This window comes from Gekko japonicus, unplaced genomic scaffold, assembly GCF_001447785.1.
Source record: "Gekko japonicus isolate JY-2015 unplaced genomic scaffold, Gekko_japonicus_V1.1 scaffold29, whole genome shotgun sequence".
NCBI classification, from domain to species: domain Eukaryota; kingdom Metazoa; phylum Chordata; class Lepidosauria; order Squamata; family Gekkonidae; genus Gekko; species Gekko japonicus.
The window spans coordinates 1207311-1223347 of record NW_015172003.1 but is presented as its reverse complement, the minus strand read 5'-3'; the positions used below and the strand labels follow the sequence as shown (position 1 = coordinate 1223347).

General features: G+C 41.6%; 1 protein-coding gene across 2 annotated transcripts in view; it reads left to right on the top strand.

Annotated features, from left to right (window-relative positions):
• The window catches only part of NT5C2 (5'-nucleotidase, cytosolic II), an 87310-nt gene that overhangs the window by 51592 nt on the left and 19681 nt on the right, over window positions 1-16037 (top strand). For both annotated transcript variants that reach the window (XM_015420136.1, XM_015420138.1), the window contains exon 4: window positions 14053-14170. In XM_015420136.1, coding sequence (XP_015275622.1) covers window positions 14053-14170 — 118 coding nt within the window. The remainder of the gene's footprint in view (window positions 1-14052; window positions 14171-16037) is intronic.

The following is a 16037-nucleotide window of genomic DNA, read 5'->3' as shown; positions in this document are numbered from 1 at the left end:
CCTGGTTGCCATCACCTCAGCTAGGAGAATTTCGGAACTGGGCACCCTGTCCATCCAGAAGGAACTTTGTATCTTTCATAAAGATAAAGTAGTGCTGAGGATGGATCCAGCCTTTCATCCGAAAGTTAGTTCCAAGTTTCATAGGTCTCAAGAGATCTGTCTCCCGTCCTTCTGTCCTCATCCTAAGCATCCGAAGGAAAGGATCTGGCATACCCTGGATGTCAGAAGAACTCTTAAGTGCTACCTTCTATGAATGGCTACATTCAGAAAAACAGAAGCTCTGTTCATCAACATTTCTCCTCTGCACACAGGGAGGAAGATGTCAAATTCAGCAATTAGCACCACAATCAGATCCTGCATTGCAGAGGCATACAGGAGCTTAAACCAAGTACCAGTTGGAATCACGGCTCATTCACTGCGGAGTGCAGCGGCTAATGCAGCATTCGCCAATAGGGCGTCAGTAGAGGATGTCTGTTGGGCTGCTATGTGGTCCTCACTATCTACCTTTATCAGGCATTATAAAATAAATGTGTTTGATTCTGCTGACGCAGCCTTTGGGAGACGTGTTCTCCAATCTATCCTGTCTCTCGATGACGACCTTCCCTCCCAAGATTAGGGACACTGCTCTGGTAGGTCCCACAAGATGGCCTCCACCTCAGAGGGAGAATGACCATTGGTTACTCACCGTGAAGGGTCCTTCTCCTCTGAGGCTTGGAGGACATCTTGGCCCTCCCGGGTCGTCATACTTCTCTTTCTATGTATATAATTCTACTCTCACCTGATCTTATAGAGTTTTATACAGTTAAATCCGTTTGTTGATACTGTTTTTTGAGCTTTTCTTACTATTTAGATTTTCATACTGTTTTCGGAGTCCCAGAACTGAGCTGAGGGTGACTCCCACCACAGGAAACAGGAAACAGTTTGAAGTTCCTGCCTCCCTAAGAGATGGTTGGGAATCACCCACAAGATGTCCTTCAAGCCTCAGAGGAGAAGGACCCTTCACGGTGAGTAACCAATGGTCGATCTTTTCCCACACATAGCCCCAGACGCTATCATGGGCAGACGTGCTCTCTGCTCACACAGGGGTACTGTTGGCTCCAACTAAACATATTTGATTATGGGTCAGAAATTGGATTGTACAAATTTATAAGTGGAGGTGTGGGGCATTGTTCTAACATTCATGTATAAAATTGAGATTCCATTTTCTACCAAGCTGTATTTTAAAGAATTCTAACTTATGTCAAAACCAGGTCTGCAAAAAATTCTTTTAAAAAGGCTTTACATTATTTACCCTAGCTTTCTTCAGGATAAATAGGCATAGATTTAGTACTGGATATATTAAAATTTGAATGTGTGGTGTCAGATTTCTTTTTTTTCCTTCTTTTTTTTTGAGCCCCCGGAGGGGATTTTTTATTGATTTTTTATCACTACGAAAAACTACAACAAAAAAAGGGGGGGAACTACACATACAGGAGAAAGTAAAGTACCCACTACTATCTAAAAACCCAAGAGAGGAGATCCTCCAACTAGCTTTGCTACATCAAGTCTTTTCATCGTCGTTCTTTTTATAAACTGAATCACATGTTTAACACTTTTTACCCTCAACATTTACATTTAACTGCCCAGTAACAGTACCCCCCAATCATCCCCAAGAACCAAAGTTCTCAAAGGCACCAATCAGAGTCCTTCAGCCTTTACTTCTTCTTTTCCCTTCTCTTCCGCAACTTGTAGGGACTTTTCGGGGCTGCTGCCCCTTGCTCAGACAAAGAGTCCTCGCCAGAAGAACCAGTCTCCAGCTCGCCACTGGATCTACTGCCCTCTTCTTTTTTCCTGTCCTCTGACCTTCCCAGCTGCTCCTTTAGGAATTCTTGAGCTTTCAGAACAGAGTCAATCTTTTCCTTCTTCTCTTTAATCTTAAACGTTACGCCTTCTGGAAATAGCCATTTATATCCAATTGAGTTTGTTTGGAGAAAGAGTACAAGTTCTTTATATTTCTTTCTACGTTGTCTTACTTCAAATGGAATATCCTTTAGCATTCTAACAGCATTCTCCCCTGCCTTCAGGGGTGTTGCAGCCACTGCTTTCAGGATAGCATCCCTGACATGCCTCTTCGAGAATCTTATTACAATTTCCCCAGGCAGATTATTTTTCTTTATATATCCTGAATATGACCTATAGGCCACATCCATATCGTTGAGTAACAATTCCGCCTTTATTTCTGTCACTGGGGCAAGTAACTCACTCATAAGTTCTTTAAGATTCTCTCCTCTGTTCTCTGGCACACCCTGGAAGCGCAGGACCATGTTGGCTTTATCCATTTGTACTTGAAGCATTTGGTCTTCCAAGGAAGAAGTTTTCTTTTCCAATTTTTGTACTTTCTTCTTCACTTTCTGCGTTGATTCGGCCACTTCCTTTACTTTCTCAGCATCCTGCTTCATTACTTGGATCAAATCAGTTATTTGCGTTTGTTGCACAGTAATGCTTTGTGGTACCACAGACATCTGCTCTTTGAAGTTATTCAGCTGTTCCAGTAGAGGGCGCATGAACTCAGCTACAGCCTTTGCCGTCTCACTGGTCGTTTCCGGCTTTGGGGACTCTAGTTTCATTTTCATAAGTCTTTCTTTGTCTTTGTCCCTCTTCCCCGCCATCTTTTTTCCGTTTATTTACTTTCGGAAAGTTTTTTAAAGTCTCTGAATGTGTGCTTAGCTGTTTAGCTCGCTTGGGCAATCCGATCGCGTTTTCTTCTGCTCCCCCCCCTTTCGCTCAACAGTTTATATGCATGGGAGGCGTCCCCCCGCTCGCTTTTCCCGTTCCGTGGAGTAGGGTAGGGAGCGGCTTTTCTTTTAAAAATCGTTTCTCAGTTGACTCACGTTCATAACTGGCCATCCGACCACGCTTCTTTCATCATTTTCAACGCCCGATCTCCTGCGCTTGACCCGGTTAGCTTCACTTGTACCATTTGGTCTCTCGGCTGGAAGAACCACTGGAGCAAAGGGGTGCCTCGATTCTCTGGCATTCCGCCATCGAAGAGGCTACCCCCTCAGAGATCCTTGGCCAGGGCCCCTTCACTGGGCCCCTGAGGGGGCGTTTACGAGCCTGCTCGCCCCCTTCCTTCCGCTGGAGCATGGAGGCACCCCCGGGAGGACTGGGAGGTGAGTCCGCAAGCGTGCCGCCATCAACCGGAAGTCAGATTTCTTCACAAAATTTCCATGTAGGTGGGTAGTCACATATTAGTGTTTTGAGTTTGTAAGCTTGAAAGTGATGTTTAATGTCTAAGCTTTTTGTCAGATGAAAGATACCAGTCTGCAAAACTACCACTGATTTTCCTTTTAATGTTATGCTAAATATCACAGAATCTGTGCAGTGAATTGAAATGCATCTCTTAAATGGAAGTTGGCCATCCTAGATGCAGATGCTTTAAATACTTGAATCAAGTCAATAGCTTTTCTTGAATAGATTTACTTTTGAAAGTCTCATTGCTTGGAATAATAACCGCTACTTGGTTGTGGAAATAATGCCCTTCAGTTTTAAAAATACATTTAAGCACTGTAGTGCCCAGGTAGACAATTTCTTTGAATGTCTTGGGCTTGTGCATGTTTCCTTACAGTGCATATAAACTTAATGAGAATCAAGACCTATGTGCATAATCCCTGCTTCTCACTTCAGATTATACTGTGTGTGTGTGCACATATTTGGGATTTTTCTTCCCGTGACTGACTGCATTGGTAGTGTATGTGTATGAACCATTTCTGAACCAACCCTGAAAGGGAAGGTACTCAATTATCTTGAATGCATCCACACATAATTGGATATTGCCTTAAGCATTGTGCTGTAGCAGTCATTTGCACAAGATAATCCAGTTGCAAATGATTGCTTTAGCACACCAATTGCATAATATGCAATGAATTGTGAATGCAGTCCTTGTCATACACAGTCCCTTGGAGAGGATACAAGCCAACAGCAATGAAAACTCCGTGTAAAGACAGCCCGATTATCTTGGCTCTATCTGTCAATTTCCCTGTATGAAGGAGAACCATTACATTGTGAATTATTCTTCTGATATAAAAAGTTTGGGTCCAATATATATATTTTTTTCTGTCACATCACAACTGACTTATGATTGCCCTGTAGGGATTTCAAGGCAAGAGATGTTCAGAGGTGGTTTGCCATTGCCTGCTTCCACATCATGACCCTGGTATTCCTTGGAGGTCTCCCATCCAAATACTAGCCAGGGTCAACCCTGCTTAGCTTCCAAGATCTGACAAGATCAGGCTAGCCTGGGCTATCCAAGTCAGGGCTGGGTCCAGAATAGGCATGTTTGTTTATTTACAAAAAATGTGATCATATTTGACTTGTTTTGAATCTGTGCCTCCCCTACCAAAATCCATGGTTTCTTCTGTTCAAATCCACTTTCCCGTGAGAAACTTCTCAGGTGGTTTTTTTTTTTTTTTGCAGTATTCCATAACAGCCAGACTTCTCTAGCCTTGACTTTCATCAGAAAATTAACAGTCAAAACCTAAAAGTCTTCTTGATGACCAAAAAGACAGTGAAAATCTCAAATTGTATGCTTTACTAGGCAAGAACTACCAAATCCAGGCATCACTTGCATTAAAATCAAATAGATTCAGGTGGGTAGCTATGTTGGTCTGAAGCAATAGAACAGAGTTTGAGTCCAGTGGCACCTTTAAAGCAAACAAAGTTTATTTCTGGGAATAAGCTTTTGTGTGCATGCACATTTCTTCAGATACACTAAAAGAACTGTGCATGCACATGAAAGCTTATACCCAGAATTAAATTTTGTTGGTCTTAAAGGTGCCACTGGACCCAAACTTTGTTCTGTTTAAAGTCAGATGTCAGTGGACATTTTGACATTTGAACCAGAGGATTTCAAGTTTCTACCCCTTGTTCTTAATAGCCTTGCTACATCAGTACTCTAATTTTCATTTCATTTTAGAATGTTGTTGTTAGATTTTATATTTGTTCCTTTTTGCCCCAGAAGTCTGATTGTTGAGGACTGAATTAGGAATTCTTTAAGTAATATAAATACACACGTGTGGACCCACAAAGCTGGTGTGGAGGGGAATTTCCCTCACTGGCTTGCAGGGTTACCCACTCATTGGCTTCTGCTCCCCTGCTTGCCAGCCTGCATCACTGCTGCCTAATATAGCAGCAGCTCCTCTCTCCTGCCTGTCTCCATCCCTCTGTAGGGTATGCTGTGTGGGGTGGTAGCAGCTCCTTCCTCACCCACCTTGCGCTCCCCTGGCAACTCACATGGCTGCAGCTTGTCTCCTCACCTACCCACCTCCCTTCATTGCTGCTCCTCCATGGATTATGCAGCAGTGGGGGTGGCAGCAGTGGCAGCTCTCAGTCATCTGCCTGCCTCACCATCACCTCCATAGCTCACTTGTCAGCGGTTCCTGTTCCTTTTCCCCTGCATTCCTCTAGCTCCCTACCCAGCAGTGGTGGTGTGTGCCAGGCACTGATGAGGCTGGGCTAACAGAAATGCATTGTCTGTGTAACTGCAGGCATCCCTACTCCATTTGGGGGTAATTGAAACCTCCTTCCATTTTAAAAAAGTTTTTGGACTTTTTGCAAACCTGGGATTTCCCCCAAGTTTGTGGATAGATCTTCCTCTGCCCATGGCCCTGCTGCTCAGATTTAGATGTCCGCAGATGGGGCCATGCTGAGAATTAACTAACAACTGCCTCTGTGGGCACCTATTTCCTAAGGCCTTCATCATTTAGGGGGCAGTGTCTTTTTTAGAAAAAGATTTCAATTTTTTGTGAAACTGGAGTTTTTCTTGGGTTTGTAGAAAGATCTGTCTAGTTAGTTCATGGCCCCAGTTTCTAGAGTTAAGTATCCACAGGTGGGGCCATGTTGAGAATTAGTTATGTTGATTCACAAGCAGGGAACGCACAAGGACTTTGAGCAGTCTTTTCCCCTGTATCCCCTTTCTTACTTTTCTTTCTCTCCTTCTGGGAGCCTCCATATACTGTTTCTTTTCCATCCTTTTTTCTTCTCCCCACTTGCTAGCCAACTTTTCTTTTAGCTGCCCCTCCCACAATATTCAGCTTTATTTGTTGTTTATTAACTTCATTTATACCCCACCTTTCTCCCCAGTGGGGACTCAAAGTGGCTTAAATCATTCTTCTCTACTCCATTTTATCTTCACTGCAACCGTGTGAGGTAGATTAGGCTGAGAGAGAATGTCCCAAGATCACACATGCTTCTATCGCAGAGTAGGGATTTGAACCTGGGTCCCTCATAGCCTGATATGACACTCAAACTGCTACACCACACTGGCTCAGTTTACCTTCCTCCTGGCAGCCTCTCCCCATGGAGGGTCTGGCCAAATTGCAAAACTTGTGTGGTAGCAATTTGTTCAGGTGAATTGTGTGATGGCTGCTGCCAAGCCTGAGCAAATAAGAAAAACAACAGTGCAGTAGGAAAAAAACATTTTATTCCATATGAAAATCCATACACACTTTACACACTGCTTTGTATGAAAAATTGGAATAATACATAAAACAGATTTATAAAAATATAAATGAAACCAGAGATTAAAAAATCCCCCCCCCCCAGGTTTTCTGTGAACCTGGGGCTTTTCTCAGGGTTGCAGAGAGATCCGTCTTGTTTGTTCGTGGCTACAGTCTTTGAATTTAAGTATCCACAGATTGGGCTATGTTGAGAGTTAGATATTTTGATTTAGGCTTTACTTTTGCTCTAGCTCTCAAGTTCAGCGTGTCTTATCTTGGTGAAGTCATCAGCTCTTCTGCATCTGACAAGTTGTTAATTTTATGTTACTGTGATTTTTTTTCTGCCCTCACTCTTTCTATACCTTTTCCTAATGTTGACAATGTGATTGTGCAGTATATATTAGAATCCTGAATCGTGCCTAGCTGTCTGTAATATAAAAGCAATATTTAAAACTTTGATTAACTTTACTCTGATTCTTTGTAAGAATTTGGTAACGTTTTGTTCCAAGCATATGATGCAAACCAGGACTTTTTTGTGGTGGTACTTGCTGGTATTGAGTACTAGCACCTTTGAGGGGAACTCTCCCAAGTCCTGAGGGGGGAATTGGTGGAAATCCCGCGTGCAGGGAGGGTGGGGTATAAATGAAATAAAATAAATAAATAAATAAACCTCATATCAATATCTGTACTATTTTTTTACACAAAAAGCACTGATGCTAACAAACCTAAAATTTCATTGCTTCAGCAAAGAGTTTAGGGTAAAAGAGTGGTAAGTTTCCTTCTTGCTCAAAATCTTACAACAAAGGCTGTTACCATATACAGAATGAGAAATGCCAGATGTTCAAGCTGGTTTCTGAAAAAGAAGATTCACTAGAGGTCATATTGCAAATTTACATTGGTTACTGGAGCAGATGGGAGACTTCCACAAGGAAACCAGCTTGTATTACATAGATTACAGCAAAGCTTTTGACTGTGTGGACCATTAAAAGCTATATTTGGTTTTAAAAGGAATTGATGTGCCTTATTGTTTTGATGTGCAACCTGTACTCTAGACAAGAGACTGCTGCTAGGACAGAATATGGAGAAACAGAATGGTTTCCAGTTGGCAAAGGTGTCAGACAAGGATGTATTTTATCTCCTTATCTCTTAAATCTGTATGCAGAACATATCATAAGGGAAACTCGATTAGATTTAGATGAAGGCGGAGTGAAAACTGGTGGAAGGAACATTAACAACTTGAGATATGCAGCTGAGACCATATCACTGGCAGAAAATAGTGAAGATTTGAAATGACTACTACTGAAGGTTAAAGAAGAACGTGCAGGATGACAGATGAACATCAAGAAGACAAAAGCAATGAGTACTGGGAAATTACACAACTTTAAGATTGATGATAGAAAAACTGAAATTGTCCTAGATTTTCTATTCCTTGGCTCCATCATCAACCAAAAGGGAGACTGCAGCAAAGAAGTCCGAAGGAGATTGAGACTGGGAAGGGCAGCCATGAAGGAGCTAGAAAAGATTCTTAAGTGTAAGGATGTGTCACTGGCAACCAAGATAATTCATACCATAGTATTTCCCAGTGCTATGTATGGGTGTGAAAGCTGGACAATGAAGAAAGCAGACAGGAAGAAAGTAGAATTGATTCCGTTGAGTTATATGGATACCATGGACTGCCAAAAGACAAGTAAGTGGGTTCTATATCAAATCAAGCCTGACCTCTCCCTAGAAGCTCAGATGACTAAACTGAGGCTATTGTACTTTGGTCACAGTATGATAAGATAAGAATCACTGGAAAAGACAATAATTTTATGAAGAGCTGAAGGCAGCAAGAAAAGAGGAAGACCCAAATGAAATAGATTGACTCAATAAAAGAAGCCACAGCCTTCTGTTTGTAAGACCTGGGCAAGCCTGTTAAAGATAGGATATTTTGGAGGTCATAAATTCATAGTCACCATAAGCTGGAAGTGACTTCCCAACACTTAGCACACACATGTTTCTATAGATAGTAGAGAGCTGCACACTGGACACTTGACAAAGTTACCAAAATGAGATGGCTTCACAGATACTCTGCATTAAACATTGCCATGCTGCCAGTTTGGTGTAGTGGTTAAGTGTGCGGACTCTAATCTGGGAGAACCGGGTTTGATTCCCCACTCCTCCACTTGCACCTGGCTGGATGACCTTGGGTAAGCCGTAGTTCTGATAAGAGCTGTTCTTGAAAAAGAGCAGTTTCTGTCAAGAGCTCTCTCAGCCCCACCTACCTCACAGGGTGTCTGTTGTGGGGAGGGGAAGGAAAAGGGGTTTGTAAGCCGCTCTGAGACTCCTTTGGGTAGTGAAGGGCGGGGTATAAATCCAATCTCTTCTCTTCTTCTTCTATATAAGTACATCTGCTCTGGGATGCTGGCCAGGTCTTTTGGACCTTGTTATTGAACCATATAAATTGGGAGTGTGCCCTAGAATGCACCAAGCATTGTGCTACTGCTGTATATTATGAAGAAAGATGGGTAGTGATGGGCCAGCTGATTTACTGATCTGCTCAATATGTAATATCTGACAACTTGTGGTTCCCCAAAAAAGCAGTTGGGAATCACTATATTAATTCTAGATTAACAGTTCATTACATTACTGTGACAGACCCTTTCTTTAAATTGAGGGGACCTACACAGCCTCTTATGATTTTGAGGAACCAGGTTTGTTTTGAACTTTAAACCTTCCCACCAGTTATAAGATGTTCTTAGGGTAGCAAGTGTAAAGCCTTTGGGTTTGCTGATATGAGATAAGTTATGTGGTGAGCAAGAAGAACACAATGATCACTGACTGAGGCAGGAATAACACAGAATATTCATTTACAGGTGTTTTTAGAGAACAGATCAACAGCACAGGTCTCAGCACTGGGGAGGGGCTGTGGCTCAGTGGGAGTGCATCTGCTTTGCATGCAGAAGGTCCCAGGTTCAATCCCCACATCACCAGCTAAAAGGATCAGGTAGGAGGTGATGTGAAAAACCTCTGCCTGAGACCGTGGAGAGCAGTTGCCACTCTGAGTAGGCAATACTGACTTTGATGGACCAAACGTCTTATTCAGTATAAGGTGGCTTCATGTGTTCTTGTGTCTCCAGATAGCAAAAGGAAAAAAACTGGTTGAGACGCATAAATCTAGGCTAGTTATGGCTTCAGAGTGTGGTTTTTAATGGTATTTGCACTGATCAGCCACCAAGTCAGATCCTTTCATACGCACAGGATTCCACCCAGGAGTCCACCTTTCCCAGGAGTCAGACTAAATGGTATAAGGTCCACTTATCACCAGAGACAGACCTAACAACTGGGTACTCTGTCCTCTCCAGAGGTAGAACTATACCGCTCTGCTGCACTGCCATACAGAGCCATCCATCAAACTGTCTGCTCCTTTGCTGAGGCAGACCCAGAACCATGACTGCCCTCTCTCTGAGGAAGATCTGAACTAACTGCTGCTGTGCTTCCCTCCAACATTCCATCCCTGCTCTGAAAGGTAATTGTATGCTGAAGCAGCATTCCCATAGGCTGAGGAGTGAAACAGCTAAGTGGGGGTTTGTCGTTTCAGGGCATGTCAGCCTCCTGTCTATCTCATATTACTAAATTGGGGCATATGTGTGTTAAACTGATATACTTTGTAGTATATCAGGTCAACACACACACACTAATTTAATACTGCAATGAAATTTTAATCCAGAATTTCTTTGCTATTTTTGTAGCTTGCCTTTTGTGCCTATTAGTGAAGGGTATTTTTCTAACTATGCTTGCTAGTGTTTGGTCCATTAGTTTAGTTAGGAATAATTTAATTATGTTTAATGAGTATTCACTACTTCCAGTGTTCAGTTTAGTATGAGGCTCATAAAGGCCTCGTAATCTGTTAATTTAAAACTAACTTGTTTTTTCCTATTAAAATAAGAATATAGGTGTCTTGTGATCACCCCTCTTTTGGAGAACAGGCTTCCAGCCATGGGTTGGAATGGCCATTTGTGCCTTGGAGAGAAGGGAGCAAGGATGACTCTGGGAGGATGGGCTCAGCTTGCTATAAGCCAGGTAGCTATGAAGTGGCTTCCTGTAGCCTGCCTCCAAGGGGTTGGCCCAGCATGGAAAGGGGGACCTGGAGCCCAGGTTTTCCTCTAGTCCACAGCTTGAGTTGAAAATAAATTGGCTGAGAATGGTGTGCTATTCTGGAACTATGTCTCCCAGTACAGTGTGTCTGTGTCATCCTTTTCTCTCCCCATGGGCTGGTCCCCACTTCAGCCACAATTAATTATTCTAGACTTCTGTTATACAAATACATTAGAACAGTGCCATTCTAAGGTTTCCTAGGGCAAATAGTTCTACAAGTCAGTACCTTGGAGAACATGGCATACAAATTTTCCAGGATATATGGGATGTTTACTGAGAGTGGTACTGTGCTTTTCCAGATTCTTCCAGGCGAATCTGTATAGCACTAACCTGGTTCCATTGGTGGTGGTACAGTTTCCTTTTATCCAGACTGTCATCTTTGAGTTCCGGTATTCTTAAGCAGCGTTGCTTAAGTCATCTTACTGTCAGCAGCCTGCACATGGGTTGAGAAATAATCTAAAAGTTCTTGCTTGTGCTGAAGGTACATAAAGAACTCCTGTGTTTAAAAGCTGATTACTGTGTATGCACCTTCAATATGTAGAGGATTTGAATGCTAATGCTGCTTTCGCTGGGCATGCAAGTTTAGTAAGCAGATGTTCCACACACGCTTGAAGCTAAGTTCTTAACTTTGCATTGCCCTTATGAAACCTTATTATAAGTAAAGGTTTCTGTATTCAGGATTCTGAAAACAGTTAAATGTAGGTAAATCCTGTGAGGTCCAGCTATATTATACATGGATCAGTGGATATGTGCAGGTGGTTAACTTCTGTTGTATTTATAATTTTTAAAAATAATTAGGCACAACAGACTATTTTTTAAATCCTAACACCTCTGCATACTCTGTGGCAGGCAGGGAGACTATCTTAAATATCTGAATGACAGGTGTGGTTGCATGACATCAGTTTTAGCATGGTATAACATGTAACTGCTTCCCTAAACAGGCTGACCCTATAGTATCAGGTTATTTCAGGAAAATTGAATGCCTAATTTAGATAAATTATTATATGCAGAATGACTCACAATTGAATAGTTGGTTACATTGTTAAGAAGGATACCCAAATAATAGTGGATCATACACAGAACATAAATTAGCAGGAAAACATAGCTGTAAGAAGATGCATGCGATTTGGGATGTAATTTGTATAATCACTGTATGCAAGACAGAAGGAATTAATAGGGTTTCTATACTACTTAATCCTTGAAGGGACTACAGCTCAGTGTGGCCAGAATCCAAAGAACTACTTTAAGTACACCAAAGATCTTAGGCATGTCCAGTAGTCCACCCCCCCCTCTCATGAGAACTTGTGAAATAGTGCAAGCTACATATGAAAAATCTCTTCAGTTTCAGAAACCATTTATCATGAAGGGTGTGCATGTCTGTCTGGGGATGGGTGGGGGTGTGGTATTCAGAAAACCCCACTTTCACAGTTCTTTAGATTCCAGCCTACATCTTAAGAAAGATTTAAGCAAGTTGGTGCCGGTAATTCATATGATTAAAGACACAGAATGAGACTTATCTAAAAATATAAAGTGATAGGCTATTAAAATCTGAGGGTGACAGATTCTTTAAACTTGTAAAATAGTACTATAAATATGGAGAGCAGCAATTCTTGGTTGAAAGTGGGACAACAGGTAGTAGGTTAAAGAAAGATAAATAGTAGGATAAATATCAGCACACAAGGAAGAGATGAATTATCTATTCAGTGTTTTCTCTATTTACAGATAAAATTTCCATAAATATTGAAGCCTTGGGGGGGGACTTCCCCCCCTATTTTTAAAACATGTAAATATATGCAATACTGACTTTCTTATCAAACTGAAACGTATTTTGCTGCTTTAACAACATAGAATGCACAATTTCTAATGAGTTAGCATATAAAATAGTATTTTTACACCAGTTTGCTGTAGTGGTTAAGTGCGCGGACTCTAATCTGGGAGAACCAGGTTTGATTCCCCACTCCTCCACTTGCACCTGCTGGATGACCTTGGGCAAGCCAGAGTTCTGGCACAGCTGTTCTTACATAAGAACATAAGAGACGCCAATGTTGGATCAGGCCAAAGGCCCATCCAGTCCAACACTCTGTGTCCCACAGTGGCCAGAAATACCAGGTGCCATCAGGAGGTCCACCAGTGGGGCCAGGACATTAGAAGCCCTCCCACTGTTGACCCCCCCAAGCACCAAGAAGACAGAGCATCACTTGCCCCAGAGCCCCTATCTATACCTTGTGGCTAATAGCCACTGATGGACCTCTGCTCCAAATGCTTATCTAATTCCCTTTTGAAGCCATCCATGCTTGTAGCCGCCTCCACCTCCTGTGGCAGTGAATTCCATGTGTTCTTGAAAAAGAGCAGTTTCTGTCAAAGGTCTCTCAGCCCCGCCTGCCTCACAGGGTGTCTGTTGTGGGGAGAGGAAGGGAAAGGAGACTGTAAACCGCTCTGAGACTCCCTTGGATAGTGAAGGGCGGGGTATAAATCCAATCTCTTCTTCTTAATTGGCATATTTATGGAATTTAAAGGTATAAATGCTCAGTTTTCTACAAGCAAAATTTCAAATACACCCAATACTAAAGCGAGAGCAAGCTGCAAACTGCTGTACTCTATGCTATTTTAGCATGGTTCATTCATTTCAAAAGGAAAAAAATCATAGGATTTTTTTTCAGTACTACCCAAAATTTCCATCGGAAAAATTGAAGAACAAGGCCTCAGACTTTTGTTTCATATAGCATTTCACTAATTTCAAAGAAGAAATATTTCAGGGGTTGTTGGGTTTTTTTGCTTTTACTCCCAACATTTCCCAATTTTTTCCATTGGAAAAATGGAGGGGGGTCTCAAAACATTTTAAGAAAAGGAAGATACTCCTGATTTCAGCCCTAAATATTACATTTTCCCCATGGCGTTCACATCTCTGTTCTCTTTGCACATGAGTAAAAGCCTTCCAAGAGGACTTAAATATTTTGCTGTAGTTTTTATTAATATGTTACTTGGTAACCTGGCAGTCTCAACCATTGTTCCTTTAAACACCTCCATGGAATGCCTAAATAGATTTTAGAGTTGCATTTTGATTTTAGCAGGACCAGTAGGTCTGTTTAACTTTTACTATGTAGAAGTGAAATGAGGTGAAGGTGATAGTTCTGTTCGGAATATATTTCCCCTGAGGCAATAGCTAACATTTCATTAGCTAGTGAAGTAGCTGATATTTCATTGGATGCTTTCTGCTGCTGAAATATGAACTGTACTTCCATTCTGATGAAACATTATGATCACAACAGCTACCAAAGTCTTACAATTTAGGAAACGTGAAACAGATGACCTTATTATTGGTAAGGACAGAAGACAGTGTCAGAATTAACATACATTTTCTGCCTTGGTTAGATGTGGGTTTTTTATTTAGGGTGCTTGCATTTTCTAAAATAATCTAAATTTTCTAATCTTGTCACAGTGTACAAGTCTCCAGAATATGAATCCCTTGGGTTTGACCTGACAGTTGAGCGATTAGTTTCAATTGGATATCCTCAAGAGCTGCTCAGTTTTGTCTATGATCCTGCATTCCCAACCAGGTAACATCCTCAAGGGTTCATTTGCTCTGAACTGTTTTAATGACATAGTTTTAGCTTCTAGTTATACAGTTTTATATGTAAGCACTTCGGCTTGTGCCAGGCAGGTGATGTAAGCAGATAATGTGTCTTAAAGATCCACTGAAATGTGTATTGGATAAGTGACTTAGAGTAACTGGGAAACCTACAAAATATAAAAGCATGTAATGGGTTTGCTCACATTCTAAGTTATGTAATGAATATGTTTAATCTAATACAAGGCTACTTAAAATCTTTCTTGAAATGATTTGAAGGACAAAAAAGTGTGGACATGGCCAGGGGTCCAGAAGGATCTACAGATTTAGGTACTTTCTTTTATGTACTAGGGCTGCTGTCACCCCTGCCTCCTCCATTCTTTGCTGTGTTGGAGGTTATTCCTGAGGACCGTTTGGAAAGCAGCTTACTCGCCACCATGAGCAGCTTCTTTCAAAAAGGGACCTTTGGAAGCGTCACTTCATACGTGATGCTCTGCACACATTCCTTTATATTCCGGTCAGAGTTTACCACAGTCATTGATGAAACAGGTTGATAGCTTTAGTAAAAGCTGGAAAGAAATTGAAAACTATTCATGGAAAGATGCTGAAAAAATTAAAACATTGGCACCTTTCTGTAGGCTTACTTCATATGTTTGTTTTTCAAGTGTCATAAAATTCACACAGTGGTTTTTCTATTTTTTAAAAGCTATCGCACAGAATGACTCCCCATGTAAAAAGGAGATGGCAAAATCGTTACAGTGTATTATGTAACATTTCAAAAACAAGTACCCTGTTTCCCCGAAAACAAGTCCTACCCCAAAAATAAGCCCTAGCAGAATTTCTATGCATTTGTGGTATAAGCCCTAGTGTATCTTCTTGAGAAAAAATAAATATAAGACAGTGTCTTATTTTCGGGGAAACATGGTATGAAGATGGGCCTTAATCAGTGGGTAATGAAGGGAAGAAATGGAAGGGGCAGCTGGGTGAATGCCTTGTGCCCAGATTTTTGTGCATCCCCTAGTCTGTATTCATGTTTTACCATGCTGCTGCAAAAACTTCTGAAAGGTAGTGCTGAAGTAAAATTTGAGCACATATTAAAAGCTTGTGCTCTAATCTCATGATGAAGCAGTGATGCTGCTTTACATCATCCAGGGCTGTCCATATGGCAATCCTTGTGTCAGCGCAAGTTCTAGGCCCTGTAAGTCTTCACTTGGTATCAGGCTATAAGGTCTTGGCGCAGACAAACAGGATCTGTTTAGCACATACAGAATGTATTTAGTTTTTTCTTTGTCTGAATATGTTAACTGAGTAGAACAGGGGTTCCCAACCTTTTTGATCCTGCCGGACCTTTTGGTCTTCTGGCACAGCATATCTGTTTATTTTATTTATTAGATTGGACTTTTAGGCCACCCTCCCCTGAAAAACAGGGCTCAAGGTGGCATACAGCACAATAAAATTTCAATGCAATTTATAAGTTACAGTTAAAATTCCAGAATTAAAGTATAAAACATACCTAAAACATTTAATGCAGTCCAACCCATCTGATGCTGAAAAGTTTGCAGGAGATGCCACAGCCTCATAGGGAAGGGAGACTGGAGGAGATGGGAAGGGGAGAGTGCCAGAGTTATGTTATAGCTGTCACTGACCTCAACCAAAAACCTGGTGGAACATCTCTGCCTTACATGCCCTGCGGAAAGGTAGCAGCATAGTGGGTGCAGCCACAGAAGGTGGAGCCAGTCACAAAATGGCTACAATAGTTTACCTTCAGTCACCCTGTGAAGACCCTTGAAATGTGGTGGCAGCTGCTGCCAAAGCAGTGTTTTTAAAAATCTGCTCAGCAAATCAAATCTTGAGTG